The sequence below is a fragment of the Onychomys torridus genome, chromosome 23, assembly GCF_903995425.1.
Source record: "Onychomys torridus chromosome 23, mOncTor1.1, whole genome shotgun sequence".
NCBI classification, from domain to species: Eukaryota; Metazoa; Chordata; class Mammalia; order Rodentia; family Cricetidae; genus Onychomys; species Onychomys torridus.
In genome coordinates, this window is record NC_050465.1 from 8,291,362 (window position 1) to 8,313,061 (window position 21,700).

A 21,700-nucleotide genomic window follows, 5' to 3' on the forward strand; every position below is an offset into this window, starting at 1 on the left:
ATGGCATTTAAAATGTTTTAATAACAAAAAGCTTTTTTCATGACAATGAGACACGTCTACTCCTGGCAGCACCAATTTACTTAAAAAAGGGTGAAAGACATTGAAGAATTTCCATATGGAGTTTTTTCAATATGGCAAAACTAGCCATTTGGGCAAAGAAACTGCTCTTGCCTCAACTACTGACAGCATGCTGTCCAAACTGTACAAGCAGGACACAAGAAAGTGACTGCTTTGTCAAGACAGAGTAGGAGAGTCCTTCAGAATTTCTGCTTCACAGAAAAGTCTGTCAGATATTCCAGGTCTGTAGACTGAAGATGGATACCCAACATTGCAGAGGAATCTTGGGTGACTGTCCAGGCAGTCAGCTGTGTCTGTCATTGCTATAGTTTTGGAAGTTGTTTGCTGTGCACTTCCTGTTTACTCAAATAATATTTTACCCTTCTTGGGTCTCTGATGGGGACTGAAGACTAGATGGTCATATAATTTTCTTTGTTACCAAATATTTTAAAATCTTACATAAAATATAAAAATTTTATAAGGTTTAAAAACAAAAAAGCTAAAGTTGTTTATCTAAAAAGATTTTTTTTAGAATAGTAATACAAGTTATGATAGAAAATGGCTTAGGTATAAAACTTTAAATTCATCAAGATAGATTAAAGAGTAGAGTATTTTCTCCAAATATGCCAAATACAAATGGACTGGACATTGAGAATGTAATTCTTATCTGATTTTTCTTACTATATAGAGTCTCATTGTGTTAGAATGAAACCCTTTCTTTTTTATTTAGACAATAAGAGAGAAATGTTATGGAATATTTGCACATTGTGTGAAGATGTATTTCTGTGACTGCTGTAATAAAGAGCTGAATGGCCAATAGCTCGACAGGGAGGATAGGTTGGATTTGCAGAGAGATAGAAGAAGAGGAGGAGGAATCTAGGTATGCAAATTACACCAGCAAGACACCAATGAGAAATGGAGGGAGTCAGACATACAGAATTAAAGAAAGGAAAAAAGCCGTGTGGTAAAACATTGATTATAAAAGCAAGTTAATTTAAGTTATAAGAGCTAGTGGAACAAGCCTAAACTAAGGCTGAGCTTTCATAATTGATAATGAGTCTGTGTGTTATTTGTTAGCCAGAAGCCCAAAGGAAAATCTGTCTGTCTACAAGCATCAGAAAATTTAATTCATAATGAAAAGGCTCTAGAAGGGCTTGCACAAAGTAAAACAAACAACTAAAACAAATGAGAGATAAGAGGACAGAATGATGCCTCTGGACTTGGCTCAGTTGCTGTACACATGAGCTAATAAAAAGGTGTGGCTACCTGAACAGTCTTGGGCCATCAACAGTGATCGTCAATGGGCAGGAGCTTATGAGGCCCCATTCCTCCCCTAGGAGCTACTGGCTGTTAATGGATGGTAGGGGAGGGAGGTCATAGTAATCAGTTGTAGCCACAGGTAAGTTGCCCTTGATCAAGTAAATAAGCCCAACTCTCACATGCCCAAGCAAACAAGCCTAATGAAAATCAGTGAAACACACACACACACACACACACACACACACACACACACACACACAATCACATATGAGAATGAAGGGAGAGGAGGACTTGTTGGATAGATGGGATTCAGAGCAAGTGGTAGGGGAGCAGTGAGATAGGGTAATGGAAGAACTCAGTGAAGGCATCAGTCTCAGGCACTGACCAAGCTGTCTCCCATGATGAGCTGTTAGTGTCAACATCAAGTGCAGAATGAATATTGTGATCCCTCCTCAGAAAGACAGCAGAGGGAGTCTGCAGGGATGAATGCATGGGTGGGAGACATAGTTAACCACAAAGGGACGGAGGGATCACTCACCGAAGAGAAGAGCTATCCCTATGGTTTAGATCATTACTTATTGTCTTGAATTTTTAATCCTTTAAATAGGATTTTAATCCATTAAGTAGTAGTTGAGTTAAAATAAAACAAGAACAAACAAACAGAAAGAGAGTTGAGACCATCTACCCAGGCTCCTGGTAGTACTGAAGGGTCAATCGACTGAGAAAGCTAACTTGTGGTTGTAGGGAGGAGTAGCCTGAGCAGTCCCATACAGGGCTTATTATGTCCATTCCTCATATCAGTATAGCTAGCAGAGGTTGGAGGAAGAAATTCTGTAACCAGGAGGCCATGATGCTCCACTCAGGTAACAGTTTTAATGAGGAACATTGGACTAGGATCCCTCTGAGTCATCTGCCAGTACTTCTGATGGAGACTCCCCAGGTCCCCGAGGACCCCAGGCTTCATGCCAACTCACCAGGAGAGGGTTGCTATGAGGCAGAGATTGTCCACAACCAGTGGTATACCTCTGGAGGCCAGGGAGTTTGTGTCCTAGATGGCACAGAGGGCAGTGTCTCCCTAATTGGCCACTGGAGACTGCAAGTCCCAGCTCTACCGTACAGAGTACCCTTCACCACAGAGCGAACTCAACTATAGACACACACACACACACACACACACACACACACACACACACACACACACTGCCCTGGTAAAAGGTATGAGAGAGAAACACAGGTCAGAAAACCCAGACCTCACACTTCACAAGACACAGAACCTGCCTCAACCAGGACTTGCACACCCAGACACTTATGAGTTTCAAGGTCTACAGCTGTGCACATACGACCTCATTCCATTGTGCAGAAAGCCATAGCTAGCCTAAAGGAGGACACAGAACACTTGGTGTCTGTCTTCAGTACAGACCAGCCTCAATACCATGGGGTCCTGAGGAGCATGGGTGATTGTATCTGACTTTGGGTGAGTCCTGGGTCTCACCTAGATAAGGTAAGATCAGTGTGTTGCCTGTGAAGGATGCTGAAATTAGAAGACATACATTGGAGATATCCAGGGTGGATCCTCAGCAATAACTGTGGAGTTAGCTCTGTGGAAAAAGGTGTCCTATTGTGGTGAAGACTCACATTACTCCAGGTCAGGGCTAGCAGTTCTAGGAGGCTCCACACAGGTTCACCATCTTGAACACCAGCTCCAATTCTGCAACCTAGAAGACTGAAGCTCTGCATCTATCACAGGACATGATGATGTTGATGGCTTAGGAGGGGCAAGGCTGAGATGAGCACAGACTGTCTCTTCACAGTCACTGTACCCTGATCTCCTACAGCAGAGATGTCCATGGCCACCTGCCCCTTCCACTTATGTCTCTAGATGGAGTACATCCTTGGCAAGCTGGAGACATTATGCTTGTCCTTGCTCCAACAGGAAGCATAGGACCCACTATGACATGGACATATCTATACACATCACACTGAGTACAAAGGAAACCCATGTGGTAAGTACTTAGATTCCTGTCAGGTGTGTCAAGTGTGAGCACAAATCTTCATGCATACCTTTAAGCTTTCAGTGGGAAAGAAAGTGATGTAGTGTATGTTGGGCTCAGCTAGAGCACTCCAGATTCCATGTCCTCACTGTAGGCAGTGTATGATAGACAGTTCAACAACTGATCCATACAGGGTCATCCCTAAGCTCCCAGGATGATGTAGAAGAAACATTTCATTTCTCTCTAGCCAGGCTCCTATCTCCAGCAACCTCTTGTATCTCTCCTGGGGACTAACAGTAGCAATTGAAGCTAGCCCACAGGACATTTGTTTGTATTTCAGACTGTAGACATAATGAGAAGAGAGAGTGACATTGAATGGCCCAAGGACACTGGGCAGAGGCCAGCTTCATCTGTTTTTAAATGGCCAAGAAAAAGACCTTGTGGACCCCAAAGCTGAGTGGGGGCAGGGAACAGAGCTGGCAATGAGATCAGGTTAGAAGCCATGAGCATGTCCCACATTTGCCTGTGACACAGCCCTGGTGTTACTGAGGACATGGGGCTGCCCCCTCACCATAATCTCCAACATCTATATATTTACGGGAACCCCTCACACCAGACAAGCAGAGTCTGCACATTGATTGCCACTGAGTGCCAGCATTTGAGCCACAGCTGCTGAGATGAGGTCAGAGTCCTCTGAGGTACAAATGGATATAAAACTGAGTGTGGGAAGGGCAGTTTCCTGTTCTGATGCTATCCTACAAAGGAAATAATCACCCAGCCCAATTTGTTGGAGGACAGTGGGTCTTCATGAAAGTTTTTGAATCAGTAAGATGAATAACTGGAGGGTGTTTAATGGGACTCAGGAGACAGCTGCATCAATGGCACTGCTCAGGAGTGTCCCTTGGAATGAGGGAAGAGGGCCCAGAGGCAGGCATGGGGATACTGAAAGGCTGTCTGTACTCTTAGAGTCACTAAGGTGGGAAGCCACTTTGTGTCCTCAGAGCACAGCTCAGGCTTGTACACAGGGAAGGCTCAGCACAACCTCATGAGTTAAGAAAATATGAGGAAATGTCCCCTTTAAGGTCACAACAGCTCACCATGGAGATCAGAGGAGCTAGTGAATTTTGCACAATGGACAACATGTCACCAACAGGTTCTTGCAGCATGTGGAACATTTGACTGCATTGGTGAGATCTGCTCCCTCTCGTTGCCTCCATCAACCTCTATACGTCTGTCCCCACTCATGGCCACACCCGTCCACAGAAATGCAAGTCTCTCCATAATGTCTGTGCAGGGGTTCGTTCTGGTAGGATTTGGGGGAGGTACAGAGACCCAGGCCCTACTTTTTGCTCTCATTCTGGCTCTGTATATGACGACCATTCTTGGCAACCTCACCATGATCATGGTCATCACCCTGGATGCTCACCTGCACTCCCCCATGTACTTCTTCCTCAAGAACCTGTCCTTTGTTGACCTCTGTTACTCCTCTGTCATTGCCCCTAATGCCCTGGCCAACATCTTATCCTCTTCCAAAGTCATCAGCTTTGAGGGATGTGCCACACAGCTCTTCTTTTTCTCCTTGTTGGCTACCACTGAGGCTTTCCTCTTAGCCGTGATGGCCTATGACCGTTTTATGGCCATCTGCAGTCCCCTGAGGTACCCTGTAACTATGTGTCCTAAGACTTGTGCCTGTCTGGTTCTGGGTGCCTACTGTGGAGGCTGCCTGAACTCCACTGTGCAGACCAGCCTCACATTCCAGCTGCCCTTCTGCAGTTCCAATCGTATTGACTACTTCTACTGTGATGTGCCCCCATTGCTTGAGCTGGCCTGTGGCAGTACAGCTCTTAATGAACTCCTTTTATTCAGCTTCTGTGGATTTATAATTTTTAGCACCACATTAGTTATTCTCATCTCCTATGGCTACATCACCATGACCATCCTCAGGATGCACTCGGGATCTCGGCGGCACAAGGTTTTCTCCACCTGTGGCTCTCATATGATGGCTGTGTCCTTGTTTTATGGAACTGCATTTGTCATCTATGCACAGCCAGGAGCCGTGGCATCCATGGCACAGGGCAAGGTGATATCCGTCTTCTACACCCTGGTCATCCCCATGCTCAACCCCCTCATCTACAGTCTGCGCAACAAGGATGTGAAGGACGCCCTGCAGAGGCTGAGACAGAGACACAGCCTTGTGCAGAAAGGAGGCAAGTAGAGATCATGTCAGCATAATGGAAAGGAACCATCCTTGGCAGACACTAGCTGCCTTTAGTTTGCTGTTTTCTTTATTATCCGGTTTCTCTTGCTTTTTGGTTTAACATGTTCTTGCCTTATTCCTTTCTTTCATTCTTTTATCCATTTACCCATTCATCCATGAACACACCCATCTGTCCACTATCTACCCCCTCCTTCATGAGTGTATATTATTTTCCAAGCATTTACAAAATGTGAATGAGGCATTTTGTTTGCCATAACAAAGCAAATGGTTCATACTCAGAAGAAGCCTGAATCCCTTTCACTTTGGTTTGACAGAAGGCAGAGTTAAGACAAAGTCCTTGAGAACAGCTTGAGAACCATTGGCAACATCTCCCAGTGAACTACACAACAGCAGACTTCTTGATGGCCCTTTCCTTTTCATTCATCACTGAAGCTAATGTCAGTGTGGTAGGAACTTCCCTCTGGGCATCTAAGACTGTGGCCCTTAGAAGCTGTGTTTTGACCCATCCTTACATTGATCTAGTATAAAGATGGGCTAGAGGGATGACAGACTTCCTCTGCAGCTTGCCAATGGTTCTGCCTCCTCCACCTTCCTCTTCTCATGGAGCTGCCCTTGTGGAGTATCACAGTGCATGGCTGGAAGCAGGAGAAGCCCATAGTGCACTGGTTCCAACATATTCCTTCAACCTACATCAGTATGAAGCCTCAGTCAGAGTCACAATTCCAGGAACCTTGAAAACTTGGCCTGGCAGCTTATGAATTTATCAAGGGGTCCTTGATCACTGTAGATGTCTCCACATAGGGATGAATTCTCAGTGGCTACAAAAATGTGAGGAGTGGAGAATGGAACATCATTTTCTAGTTACAGATTCTAGAGTTCTGTTGAGTGAAGGTTCTCTCTGGCACTGGCCAAGAGCCTGAACCTGTGCCTGTGCCTGACCTCCCAAGTGGCTCCCTGTCCTGTTCCTCATCCTTATCTCTCCAGTCCTTGGTTTGTGGCAGTGTGCCTTCAGGTATGTGTCTCCCTTTCTCACATCCATCCATAGTCCTATGTCTCACCAGCCAGCTGTCCTCCAGACATGGGCTGGTCTGTGTCCCTGCCCTGTGTGTCTGATCTTCATTCTTCTGATGTACCTGTCCAGGAAATCTGCAGAGAATGGCCTCTAAGCAGGGCTGAAGGCTTCTTCCCATTTCCCCTCCCAGAACACCCTATGGGTCTCCATTTACTTCTGTGGCCATCTGGTCTCAACCTCCAGACTCCAATTTCATTCTCTGTTTTTTTTTTTTTTTTTTTTTTTTTTGTCAAATTGGTATCAAAGTCTTCCTTTGTTTGGATGATTCTGGAACATTCTGCTCTGTGAGTGGCAGGCATCTCATGTTTAATAATAATCTCTCCCTTCTGTCTTCTGTTCCTACATTCCCCTGTGTTCTCATGTACCTCCCACTTCACCCACCCCAGCTTGCCTACCTGATTTTAGCAGTGGGCAGGGAGTGACCTTCATCCTCCACTCTTCTGGTCCTCTCCAGTCTTCACCAGTTCTAATGAATGCTTGTAATTTCCAACACTGCCCAATCTTTTTTTGAAAGTCTCTTTTCTCTAGTCTCCTGATCTCATTTCCTTGCCACATGGCAGTAGCTTCTAACCTCTCAGCTTTCCCGGTGGAGACATATTTTTTCAGATGATTTGTGCTGCTCCTTAGCAGTCTTTCCACCCGGGGAGCCTCTTCCAGCTCTTCCTGTAAGCTAGGTCAGTTCTGAAAAACTCCTTTGCTCTCAATTTTTCCTGGAAAAACCTTTTCCTTGCCTTCATTATTATATCTAGACTAGAGAGTAAATGCCAAGAAACAACCAATGGTATTTTGTCTGTCCTTGAATATACTGTTGCTTCTCAGCTGCTCCCTTAAAATTCCCCTTTTATATTATATTTTGGTAATGACCTCACATAGACAATGTGAATTCCAGCTCCTGAAAGATCTCTGTAGCATTTTGAATTGGGGTGTCCCTTTCTGCTCCCCATAGAGAAGTTTTGTGTCAATATCTCTTTAAACATATCTTCTTCCCTTTCTCTTTCTGGTCTCCTTCCACCATATCCCTTTGGTGTGTTCATCTCACCTGCTGTTTAATAACACAGGACTCACATCCTCTCTACACATTTTGACACCTCAGTTACAGAAAGCAGAATGCTATCAAATACCTAAGCTAGGAAACAGCAAGCCAAATTAAAACAGACTGAAGTCTCTTGTAAACCTATTAGAATTCTAGGTGATCTATGTTATATACTTAATACACTCATCCAAATGGAGGCAGATGGATACACAGGGACTTTTCTGGAAGTGTGTCATTAAGAGTCACTTTGGAGAAATTTGACCATTTTATTGAGTGGAGACAAAAGAATTCCTATGTTGTCTTTGCTCACCAGGGCTGGTCCACATTTGAAGTTGTTCCTAAAGAGTTTCTTTGCCTTTCTGTTCTTAGAGAAACTGGGAACACAAGCAGGACAGAAGCAGAGAGACTTGGTGAAGAATCAAAACCAGAAGAGCCGAGTGTCAGGACAGACAGCTGTACATCTGCACAGTTGGCCACTGTGATGGCCACTCACTTCTCTTAGAGAAGTTCTTTATATTAATGATAATGGAAAGTGATGTATCAGGTGCATTGGTCCAGTTGATGAATTAGATAGAAAAATACAGTGAAAACCAGTAGAAGTGTTCACTAGCTAGTTTAACAGCCCCATTTGAATCTCTCCGGAAAGAGCATTGACTCTGTGCAGTGGTCTGGTCAGTTATATCAATATATATTAACTCTCAGGCGGTGTCATGTGAGCCAGACTTTGGAGGAGTGAGGCGTTTTTCATTTCTTTCTCATGCTACCTAGTTCCCTCTGTCTTTCTATCCCGCTTCACCCCACCCTAGATTTTTGCTCTTTTACCATAATTGTTTGTGGTGGTTAAGGGTTCATTTGCTGAACCTTCTTCAGGCTGAATGGAAATATAGATCTTGTCTATCCATAGAGCAAAAGTCTCTGCCCACCTATGTAGGAGGGGGATGAGAAGTAACATGGGCTTAAGGACTAAAGGAACATTGTTCAATGGGAACCTAGAAGAAAAGCTGTCATTACTAGAAAAAAAAAGGTCATTTAACAGTCTGCTGTGTGCTTTACTATTTGTGTGTTCTGATGGATTCCCAAAGGGACATTTTCCCACCATACAGAGCCTGAGATCTTAGGTTAATGAGCAGTGATGTTAGATGCCAAGAACATGGTAGCACACAAAAAATAGCCCACAAAGTAGAGAAATAGTTTGAATTCACAGTCATTGGTCACACTTGCTCATGTGTGCTGACTGGTAGATGGATGATAGGGTGGTCCTCCTGTCCTCCTGTGTGTACTTGTAGATAATAGGTTAAATGGGGGTGGAAAGTGGGGGATCATCCCCAGGGGAAATGTCAGACCTTTTATTAAACCTTTTATTTCATGTTGATACCTTCTTGTATTTTTATATAATTTTAGACCTTTGGGTACCAGAATTTCTGTTTATATGAGCTTTGGGCTTATTTACAGTTTTGGAGGTTCACTTTAAGATACCATGCTCTAACTTCTGCCTCACCAGCAGAACCGTCATGACTACCCCTGACCTTTCTATACTAAACTTCTTTACTGCATTTCTCCTTCAGTGACCTCTCCATGACCTCTCATCCCTCCAAACCACGTGCTCTCCTACTCAGTCACACTTTACTACCGCTTTCTTTTCTTCTTTGTCTTTTCCTTGTTTTCCTACTTAAATACTGATACTCTCTACTCTAGAAACTATCTATAAACTACATCTTCCCCAGGCACCGCTGTGATGCCACTGTTTCTGAACCTTGAGAGACAGCCAACTGTAATGCAAGGGTCTCCTAAAACTAGCGAGTCATAACTGCTGATAAATGAATAGGAGCACTTCTGTGTGCCTCCCAAATAGCTGCAGAAAACTTAATTCTTAGTAATGAAAAGCCTCTAGAAGGGCTCACACAAAACAACCAAGAACTGAAACTATTAAGAATATGAAAGCCAGAGGAATGGGATGAGCTGTGAGATGATGTCTTTTGGACTTGACCTGGCTGGTGTACTCATGAGCTAATAAAAAGGCATGGCTACCTGCCCAGGCTGGGGCCAATCAACACTGATCATGAATGGGGAGAAGTGTATGAGGCCTCATCCCTCCCACAGGAGCTATTGGCTCTTAATTTTGTTGAGAAAAAGAAGCTCATATTAATCAGTTATAGCTATGGGTAAGTTGCCCTTGATCAAGTAAATAACTGCAACCCACTCAGGCTCATGCAAACAAGCCTAATGAAAGTCAGAAGTCAGTGGAACATGCACACACACACACACACACACACACACACACACACACACACACATAATGAAGGAGAGGAGGATTTGTTGCTAGAAAGGATTCAGAACAAGTGACAGGGGAATGGTGAGAGAGGGTAATGGAGGAGCTCAGTGGAGGTATCAGTCCCAGGAACTGATCAAGCTGCCTCCAGTGATGAGCTGTCAAGGACAATAGCAAGTGTAGGATGAGTGAGTATTGTGATCCATCCTCATAAAGACAGAAGATGGAGACTGCAGGGATGAAAGCAAGCATGGGAGGCATAGCTAACCTCCAAGAGAGGGAGTTACCACTCAACAAAGAAAAGAGCCACTACTTTGTTTGGATCATTACATACTCTCTTGAATTTTCAATCCTTTAAGTAGGATTTTTGTTGAATTAAAACAAAACCCATAAAAGGACAGAAAGAGAATTGAGACCATCTACCCAGGCTCCTGATAGTACTGAAGTATCAATGGACTGAGAAGGCTATGTTGTAGAATATTAATTAGTTTAAGATGTGTTACATATGTTTATGCTGTGGAACATTTGTTTAATGATGAAAGATGTGTTGAATTCTTTTATGCTGCATTTGTTTAACTCTGTGAAGCTGTGTTACTGTGCCTGTCTAAAACATCTGATTGGTCTAATTAAGAGCAGAATGTCCAATAGCTAGGCAGGAGAAAAGATAGGAAGGGCTGGCAGTCAGAGAGAATAAAATAGGAGAAACCTGGAAGGAGCAAAAGAAAGAGGAGTGAGAAAAGAAAGGGTCAGTCACCCAGACACACAGCCAGCCATGGAGTAAGAAGGAAAGAAAGACATGCAGAAGTAGAGAAAGATAAAAGACCAGAGGCAAAAGATAGATGGGATAATTTAAGGTAAGAAAAGCTAGCTAGAAACAAGCTAAGCTAAGGCTGAACATTTATAATTAAGAATAAGACTCCATGTGTGATTTATTTGGGAGCTTGGTAGCAGGACCCCAAAAGAGTACAGACCAAAAAGAGTAAAAAAGAACAACCAATAATATTTTGGCACCCAACATAAGGCCTCAATTTCCTCTTAGAACTTGAGAAAGCTGAAGAAAATGCAGACACGGATTCTTTAACGGCCTGCTGGTGAGCCAGTACATTAAATAGCAACAACAACAACAACAACAACAACAACAACAACAACAACAAAACCTAAGTAAAATCACCTACCACAGTGCAAGCATCAGCATTCTAGAGCTCTAGGAAGGATGAATGCAGTTCTTGGTCAACTACCTCCCAATGGGCTGTGAGCTTAGAAGTGGCTTTCATGACCCAAAAAGCAGGCAGAGTCAGCCAAGAGTCACAAGGATAATTCAGATGTAACTTAACAGTTTAAAATTTGCTTGTGTAGTCAAAAAGGCTAAAATATATGAAGTAAAAGAGTTCTGGATGGAGACTTTGTACAGATTCCAGGGTGCTCAACAATGGGCACAGGCTTATGAAAAAAGGGTATAGTTATAGGAAAATAAATAGTTTAAAAATAACAACATGAACTCTTTAAAGACAGAGTGAAAGAAATAAAAAAAGAATAAGCCATGTAAAGATGGGAAATACATAGGGAGTCTGGATCCTATATGCTATTGTGTTGATTTTGAATTTTTGAATGTTCATGGGCAAAAAACAGCTGCTGAGAGATATGGGATTGTGAATAGGCCTGCAAAATTGAACCAACCTAGATATTTTAGGGCTATCCTAACTTTAAAAATAGAAGTAAAAAAAATGTATTTGTCAAATGGAAGTCAAAAATTCTTTGGAGAAGAGGTTTTGCTTTTGTTTCCACAGGAAACAAAAAGCTGTGGATTCGTTCCAGGTTAATATGGATCATGTTTGATCAAGGGAGACCTTCTGAAATTTTACAGGTCTATCTATCAACAAAGGTTATAGCTGGACTTCCCAGGACTTTGTCATTATCTTAGTTTTTCTCAGGGACCTCTAAAGATGCTTTTCCCACAGACAACAGAAGTAGTCTAGGGACGCCCACATTCTCAAGAGGTGGGGTAAATTGCATTTGGTCATTTGGTGGGTTATTGGTGTTTGTCATTATTTAGGGGGGTTGTTTATTAATTGTTCCTGGTATTGGTAAGGGAGAAAACTATACCAAGGAGATTAGATGCAGGGGTTTCCTTCAAAAAAGAAAGAAGGGATATAGGAATAATAAGATTAAAGGGGGAAATTATTGAATATATTTTAAATAATAGGGCAGACTATTGAATCTACTTTAAATTAAAAAACAACTATTAATCTCATATTTTGTATTTGTATGGACTTTTGTATATTGATACAAATTTAAGGTAATTCTTGTTATGACATACTATATATATATATATATATATATATATATATATATATATATATATATATATATATATGTTTTTATTCTTGTTTAAAGGATTTTTGTATAATGATACAAATTTAAGGTTATTTTTGTTACAACATACTGTATATATGTTTCAACTCTTGTTTAAGATATTGTACCTATGCAGTTCATTTAAAAAACAAGGTCAAGCTCTAGTTTTTGAAAGCTTTTATTATAAACTATTTAGGATAATCAAGAAACATATGTTAGTAGTTAGGCATCTATAACAATCAAATTTGCAGATATGTTAGGTATGTTTTCTAGATCATATAGAGATATATTTTAAATACATAAATGGTCTTAAAACACTTCAGAGACCTATATATTATGACATTTTAAATGTTTTGTTAATTTAGGAATTCCCATGACAATGAGACACATCTCCTGGCAGCACCAATTTACTTCATAAAAGGATGATAGGCATCCAAGGAACTCCATAGTTTGCTGTAATTGTGACAATATTAGTCATTTGCTTTTACCTTGACTGCTTGACAGCACACTATGTAGACTGGACATGCAGAACCCACAGAAAAGTGACTGCTGAAATTTGCCAAAATAAAATGGGGCGGAACTTCAAATTTCCTGCCGCAATGAAAAATCTGCCAGATACTCTAGACTGAAGGCTGAAGATGGATGCCCCAATGCTGCAGAGGAATTTTGGGTAACTGTCCAGGCAGTCAGATGTCTCTGGTATTTCTAGAGTTTTGTAAGTTACTTGCATTGTACTTTCTGTTTATGCAGGTAATATTACATCCTTCTGAGTCTTTGATGGAGTTAAAGACTAAATAATTAGAGTTTCAGTTTTTCATAGTTATGATAGAAAGTAAATTAGATATAAAACTTTGGACTCACTAAAATAACAGACAATGTAGTATTTTCTCTGAATTTGCTAAGTGCAAATGGACTGAATATTATAAATTAATTCTTACTTGATAACTGTTTTTGTTGTATGTAGTTTTACTATGTTAAAGTTAAAACCTTTCATTTTTATTTAGATGAAAAGGGGAAATGGTGTAGAATATTATTTTAAGACATGTTACAATTGTTTATGCTGTGGAACCTTTGTTTAATGATGCAAAGATGTGTTGCATTATTTTATGTTGCATTTGTTTAACTTTGTGAAGCTGTGTCTGAAACAACTAATTGGTCCCATAATGGTCTGAATGGCCAATAGTAAGGCAGGGGAAGTGATAGGTAGAGCTGGCAGGCAGAGAAAATAAAATAGGATAAATCTGAAAAGAGCAGAAGAAGGAATGAGAAAAGAAGAGGCCAGCCACATAGCCACACAGCCAGCCACAGAATAAGAAGAAAAGAAAGACATGCAGAAGTAGAGAAAGGTAAAAGCCCAGAGGCAAAAGATAGATGAGGTAATTTAAGTAAAGAAAAGCTGGCTATAGCTAGAGCAATAAGACAACATAAGGAGATAAAGGGGATACAAATTGGAAAGGAAGAAGTCAAGCTTTCACTATTTGCAGATGGCATGATAGTATGCATACCAAAAATTTGACCAAGGAACTCATACATCTTATAAACACCTTCAGTAATGTGGCAGGATACAAGATTAACTCAAAAAAATCAGTAGCCCTCCTATATACCAATGACAAATGGGCTGAGAAAGAAATCAGAGAAACATCACCCTTTACAGTAGCCACAAAGGATACAAAATAAAATAACTTGGGGTAACTCTAACTAAGCAAGTGAAGGACCTGTATGACAAGAACTTTAAGTCCCTGAAGAAAGAAATTGAAGAAAATGTCAGAAAATGTAAAGATCGCCCATGCTCATGGATAGGTAGGATTAATATAGTAAAAACAGCAATCTTACCAAAAGCAATCTACAGATTCAATGCAATCCCCATTAAAATCCCAACACAATTCTTCACAGACCTGGAAAGAACAACATTCAACTTCATATGGAAAAACAAAAAACCTTGGATAGCCAAAAGAATCCTGTACAATAAAACAACCTCTGGAGGCATCACAATCCCTGACCTCAAGCTCTACTATAAAACTACAATAATAAAAACAGCTTGGTACTAGCATAAAAACTGACATGTGGACCAATGAAATCGAACTGAAGACCCTGACATTAATCTGCACACCTATGAACATACGATTTTTGACAAAGAAGCCAAAACTGTACAAAGGAAAAAAGAAAGCATCTTCAACAAATGGTGCTGGCATAACTGGATGTCAACGTGTAGAAGGCTGCAAATAGATCCATATCTGTCACCATGCACAAAACTTAAGTCCAAGTGGATCAAAGACCTCAACATAAATCCAGTTACTCTGAACCTGATAGTAGAGAAAGTAGGAAGTAGTCTTGAACGCATTGGCACTGGAGATCACTTCCTAAATATAACACCAGTAGCACAGACACTGAGAGAAACAATTAATAAATGGGACCTCTTGAGAAGCTTTTGTAGGGCATAGGACACGGTCAATAAGACAACACGACAGCCTACAGAATGGGAAAAGTTCTTCACCAACCCCACATCTGACAGAGGGCTGATATCCAGAATATATAAAGAACTCAAGAAATTAGACATCAAAATACCCAACAGTCCAATTAAAAAATGGGATATAGAGCTAAACAGAGAATTCTCAACAGAAGAAGCTCAAATGGCTGAAAGACATTTAAGGAATTGCTCAACATCCTTAATCATCAGGGAAATGCAAATCAAAATGACTCTGAGATAGCCTTTACACCCATCAGGATTGCTAAGATCAAAAACACTGAAGATAGCTTATGTTGGAGAGGTTGTGGAGCAAGGGGAAAATTCCTACACTGTTGGTGGGAATGCAATATAGCCACTTTGGAAATCAATATGGCTCTTTCTTAGAAAATTGAGAATCAATCTCCCCCAAGACCCAGCTATACCACTCTTGGGCATATACCCAAGGAATGCTCAATCATACCATAAAGACATATGCTCAGCTATGTTCATAGCAACATTATTTGTAATAGCCAGAACCTGGAAACAAACTGAGGACTGAAGAATGGATAAATAAAATGTGGTACACATTGGAGTACTATTCAGCAGAGAAAAACCATGACATCATGAGGTTTGCAGGCAAATGGATGGAACTAGTAAATATCATCCTGAGTGAGGTAACCTAGACTCAGAACGAGTTCTCACTCGTAAGTGGATACTAGTTGTAAAACAAAGGATAAGCAGACTACAATTCACAACTCCAGGGAAGCTACCTAGTAAAGAGGACCCTAAAAAAGACACAGGGATTGCCCAACGACAGAGAAATAAATGAGATCTACATAAGCAAACTGGGGGTGGAGCTGGGGGTAATGGAGGGCAAGGGTTGGAGTAAAGAGAGCTTAGGGGAGTGGGAAGTTTGAGCTGGATCAGGAACAGAGTGGGAGAACAAGAGAAGAGATACCATGATAAATGAAGACTCCACAGGAATAGGAAGAAGCAGAGTGCTAGAGAGGTCCCCAGGAATCCACAAAGATGACTCCACTATAGACTACTGGCAATAATCAAGAGAGTGCCTGAGCTGACCTACTCTGGTGATTGGATGGCTGAACACCCTAACTGTCATGATAGAACTCTCATCCAGTGACTGATGGAAGAAGATGCAAAGAACCATTGCCAAGCCCCAGGTGGAGCTCTAGGAGTCCAATCAATGAGAAAGAAGAGGGATTATATGAGCAAGAGATAGTGAGACCATGATTAGTAAAAGCACAGAGACAAATAGCGAAACTAGCGGAAACACATGAACTGTGAACCAATAGCTGAGGAGCCCCCATGGAACTGGACTAGGCCCTCTGGATAAGTGAGACAGTTGATTAGCTTGAACTGTTTAGTAGGCCCCCAGGCAGTGGGACCAGGACTTGTCCTTGGTGCATGAGCCGGCTTTTTGGAACCTAGGGTCTAAGCTGAGACAATTTGCTCAGCCTTGGTTCAGGGAGGAGGGGATTAGACCTGCCTCAATTGAATGTCCCAGGCTGGGCTGACTCCCCAAGGGAGACCTTGCCTTGGAGGAGGTGGGAATGGGGGGTGGATTGGGGGGGGGAAGGCTGGGGGGTAGGAGGAGAGAGGACAGGGGAATCCATGGCTGATATGTAAAATGATTAGAAAATCTCTTCTATAAATTTTTTTTTAAAAAAAGAAAAGCTGGCTAGAAACAAGCCAAGCTAAGGCTGGGCATTTATAATTAAGGCCAGATCAAGAACAGAAAGGGAGAACAAGGAATAACAGACCATGATAAATGAAGACCACATGAGAACAGGAAGAAGCAAAATGCTAGAGAGGCCCCCAAAAATCCACTATGATACCTCCACTGTAGACTACTGGCAATGGTCAAGAGAAAACCTGATCTGACATAGTCTGGTGATCAGATGGCCAAACACCCTAATGATCATGCTGGAACTCTCATCCAATAACTGATGGAAGTGGATGCAGAGATCCTCGGCCAGGCCCCAGGTGGAAGCTCCAGGAGTCCAATTGTCAAGAAAGAGGAGGGACTGTGAGAGTCTGAATTGTTGAGACCAAGATTGGAAAAGCACAGGGACAAATAGCCAAACTAATGGAAAAACATGAATTATGAACCAAAAGCTGTGGAGCCCCCAGCTGGATCAGGCCTTCTGGATAAGTGAGACAATTGAATAGCTTGAACTGTTTGGGAGACACCCAGGCAGTGGGACCGGGACCTGTCCTTAGTGCATGAGCTGGCTGTTTGGAACTTGGGCCTTATGTGGGGACACTTTGCTCAGCCTGGAAGGAGGGGACTGGACCTGCCTGTACTGAATTTACCAGGTTGAGCTGAATCCCCAGGGGAGTCTTGGCCCTGGAGGAGATAGGAATGGAGGGGAGGGGCTGGGAGGAAGGTGGGGGTGGGAGGGGGAGGACAGGGGGAACCCATGGCTGATATGTAAAATTAAAACACAAATATCCGTATTTAAAAAATAAAATTTAAAAAAAAGAAAAAGAAAAAAATTAAGAATAAGCCTCTTTATGTGTTTTGACTTGGGAACTGGGTGGTGGACCCCTCAAAAAGAGTAAAAATTGGGCTGGAGAAATGGCTCAGAGGTTAAGAGCACTGACTGCTCTTCCAGAGGTCCTGAGTTCAATTCCCAGCAACCACATGGTGGCTCACAATCATCTGTAATGAAATCTGGCACCCTCTTATGTGTACATAATGAATAAATAAATCTTTTTTTAAAAAAGAGTAAAAATTAAAGAACCAAAAATAGTTTTTTAAAAAAAATAGGAAGGCAAACTCTTGGTTGTGGGAGGAGTGGGCTGAACAGCCCCATATGGGCTCCTAACCTCCTTTTCTCATATCAGTATAGCCAGTGGGAACTGGAGGGAGAAAAGCCATGGCCAGGAGGCCGTGATACCTGACTCAGGTGACCGCTTTAATGAGGGACTCTGGACTAGGATCCCTCTGAGTCATCTGCCATACTCCTGATGGAACCTCCCCAGGTCTCTGAGGACCCCAGGCTTCCTTCCAACTCACCAGGAGAGTGTTGTTATGAGGCAGAGATTGTCCACAGCTAGTGGTATACCTCTGGAGGCCAGGGAGTTTGTGTCCTAGATGCCACAGAGGACAATGTCTCCTTAATTGGCCACTAGAGACTGCAAGTCCCAGCTCTACTGTGAGGAGTGCCCTCCCCAACAGACTGAACTCAACTAAGGACACCCTTACACTGCCCAAACAGCAGGTTTGGGAGAGGAAGAAAGACCAGGAAATCCACCTCACACATCATAAGACACAGAACTGTTGCAGCCAGGACTTGCACACCCAGACACTTATGAGGCTCGAGGTCTACAACCCTGCCCATACGACCTCATCCCATTGTGCAGAAAGTCATAGCTAACCTAAAGGAGAACAAGGAATCCTTGGTATCTGTCTTCAGCACAGACCAGCCTCAATGCCATGGGGACCTGAGGATCATGGGTGTATCTGACTTTGTGTGAGTCCTGAGTCTCACCTAGATAAGGTAAAAACAGCATGTTACCTATGAAGGATGCTGACAGTAGGAGATACCACATATTGAGGACCTTGTGGGTGGGTGCTCAGCAATAATTATGGACTAGCTCTGTAAACAAAGCTATCCAATCTTGGCCACATTAGTCTAGGTCAGGATAGCAGTTCTGTATGCCTCCCAAAGTGTATACCATATTGAATTTCAGCTCCAGTTCTGCATCCATGTGGGATGAAGCTCTGCATCCATCACAGGACATGATATTGATGCTGGCTTCAGAAGGGCAAGGCTGAGATGAGCACAGACTGTCTCTTCACAGTCACTGTACCCTGATCTCCTACAGCAGAGATGTCCATGGCCACCTGACCCTTTCTACTTATGTCTCTAGATGGAGTACATCCTTGGCAAGCTGGAGACATTATGCTTGTCCTTGCTCCAACAGGAAGCATAGGACCCACTATGACATGGACATATCTATACACATCACACTGAGTACAAAGGAAACCCATGTGGTAAGTACTTAGATTCCTGTCAGGTGTGTCAAGTGTGAGCACAAATCTTCATGCATACCTTTAAGCTTTCAGTGGGAAAGAAAGTGATGTAGTTGTATGGTGGGCTCAGCTAGAGCACTCCAGATCCCATATCCTCAATGTAGGCAGTGTATGATAGACAGTTCAACAACTGATCCATACAGGGTCGTCCCTAAGCTCCCAGGATGATGTAGAAGAGACATTTCATTTCTCTCTAGCCAGGCTCCTATCTCCAGCATCCTCTCATATCCCTCCTGGGGACTAACAGTAGCAATTGAAGCTAGCCCACAGGACATTTGTTTGTATGTCCAGACTGTGGACATAATGAGAAGAGAGAGTGACATTGAATGGCCCAAGCACACTGGGCAGAGGCCAGCTTCATCTGTTTTTAAATGGCCAAGAAAAAGACCTTGTGGACCCCAAAACTGAGTGGGGGCAGGGAACAGAGCTGGCAATGAGATCAGGTTAGAAGCCATGAGCATGTCCCACATTTGCCTGTGACACAGCCCTGGTGTTACTGAGGACATGGGGCTGCCCCCTCACCATAATCTCCAACATCTACACATTTACAGGAACCCCTCACACCAGAGAAGCAGAGTCTGCACATTGATTGCCACTGAGTGCCAGCATTTGAGCCACAGCTGCTGAGGTGAGGTCAGAGTCCTCTGAGGTACAAATGGATATAAAACTGAGTGTGGGAAGGGCAGTTTCCTGTTCTGATGCTATCCTACAAAGGAAATAATCACCCAGCCCAATTTGTTGGAGGACAGTGGGTCTTCATGAAAGTTTTTGAATCAGTAAGATGAATAACTGGAGGGTGTTTAATGGGACTCAGGAGACAGTTGCATCAATGGCACTGCTCTGGAGTGTCCCTTGGAATGAGGGGGGAGGGCCCAGAGGCATGCATGGGGATACTGAAAGGCTGTCTGTACTCTGAGAGTCACTAAAGTGGGAAGCCACAGGGAAGGCTAAGCACAACCTCATGAATTAAGTAAATCTGAGGAAATGTCCTCTTTCAGGCTACACCAGCTCATCTGGAAGGAGATCAGAGAAACTAGTGAACCTTTGCACAGTGGTCAGCATGTCACCAACAGGCTCCTGCAGCCTGTGGAACATCCAATGGCACTAGTGAGATCTGCTCCCTCTCAGTGTCTCCATTTACCTCTCTGCATCTGTCCCCACACATGGCCACACCCGTCCACAGAAATGCAAGTCTCTCAGTTGTGTCTTGCAGGGGGTTTGTTCTGGTGGGATTTGGGGGAGGTGCAGAGACCCAGGCCCTGATCTTTGCTGTCTTCCTGGCCTTGTACATAGTGACTGTCCTGGGCAACCTCACCATGATCCTCGTCATCACCCTGGATGCTCACCTGCACTCCCCCATGTACTTCTTCCTCAAGAACCTGTCCTTTGTTGACCTCTGCCTCTCTTCTGTTATTGTGCCCAATGCCCTGGCCAACATCTTATCCTCCTCCAAGGTCATCAGCTTTGAGGGATGTGCCACTCAGTTCTTCGTTTTCTCCTTGTTGGCTGCCACTGAGGCTGTCCTTTTAGCCGTGATGGCCTATGACCGTTTCATGGCCATCTGTAGTCCCCTGAGGTACCCTGTGACCATGTGCTCTATGACCTGTGCCCGTCTGGTTCTGGGTACCTACTGTGTTGGCTGCCTGAACTCCATTGTGCAGACCAGCCTCACATTCCAGCTGCCCTTCTGTCGTTCCAACCGCATTGACTACTACTTTTGTGACGTGCCCCCACTTCTCCGGCTGGCCTGTGCAGACACAGCTCTCAATGAGCTTGTCATGTTTGGCATCTGTGGATTCATTATTGTCTGTGCTGTTCTTGTGGTCCTCATCTCCTATGGCTACATCACAGTGACCATCCTCAGAATGCACTCAGCATCAGGACGACACAAAGTCTTCTCTACCTGTGGCTCCCACATGACAGCTGTGTGCTTGTTTTATGGAACTGGCTTTGTTATATATGGCCAGCCAGGAGGTGTGACATCCATGGAGCAGGGCAAGATGGTGTCCATCTTCTACACCCTGGTCATCCCCATGTTCAACCCCCTCATCTACAGTCTGCGCAACAAGGATGTAAAGGATGCCTTGAGGAGGCTGGGTCAGAGACACAGTCTGGTGAAAGAGAGTGGCTTGTGTCATCATCAGAAACTATGCTAGAATCATAGAAGAAAAATGTCCTGGGGAGATAGAGTGTCTTATTTAGTTTTTATGTCTACCTATCCTGTTTTCTTTGTCCTCTTGTTTCCTACTTTCTTCCTTCCTTGCTTCTTTTCTTCATTCATTCATGTATTCATCCACCCATTAATCCACCAACACACCCACCTGTTCACTGTCTACCCTGTTTTTCTTGAATGTATATTATTGGGCAAGCATTTACAGAATGTGAATTAGGCATATTCTTTGCCACCAAATGGCCCATAGTTGGAAGAATCCTGAATCCCTCTAGTTTGATAGAGGACAAAACACTATAACAGGAACTGGATTTGGGGACCATTGTCAACATCTCCCAGTGAAGCGACATAGCTTCAGATTTCTCTATGGCCCTTTCCTTTTCTTTCATCACTGAATCTAATGTCACTGTAGTAGGAACTTGCCTCTGAGCATCTAAGACTGTGGCCCTTAGAAGCTGTGTGTTGACCCATCCTTACATTGATCTAGTATGAGGATGGGCTAAAGAGATAGCTCTGCAGACTTCCTCCTCAGCTTTACAATATTGCTGCTTCCTCCTCTTTCCTCTGCTCATGAAGCTGCTCTCCTCATAGGGTATCACAGTGTGCTACTGGAGTCACAAGGAACCTACATGCAATTGTCTCCCAGCATATCCCTTCAACCTCCAGCCATGGGTTATAGAGGAAGTCATAGCTAGATGCACAGTTCAGGGAACCATTAAAATCTGGCCTAGCAGCTTGTGATGATATCAAGGTGTTGATCATGCTCCAGACA

At 43.1% G+C, this 21,700-nt stretch overlaps 2 protein-coding genes across 2 annotated transcripts; both read left to right on the forward strand.

Annotated features, from left to right (window-relative positions):
* Nucleotides 1-4,551: 4,551 nt before the first annotated feature.
* LOC118573477 (olfactory receptor 12-like) lies at nt 4,552-5,523 on the forward strand. Its single transcript, XM_036173809.1, has one exon. The coding sequence runs from the start codon at nt 4,552-4,554 to the stop codon at nt 5,521-5,523; it is 972 nt and encodes a 323-aa protein (XP_036029702.1).
* A 14,398-nt stretch (nt 5,524-19,921) lies between these two features.
* LOC118573381 (olfactory receptor 12-like) lies at nt 19,922-20,914 on the forward strand. The gene has a single exon (XM_036173677.1). It carries the CDS (start codon nt 19,922-19,924, stop codon nt 20,912-20,914), a length of 993 nt encoding a protein of 330 aa, XP_036029570.1.
* Nucleotides 20,915-21,700: the final 786 nt, after the last annotated feature.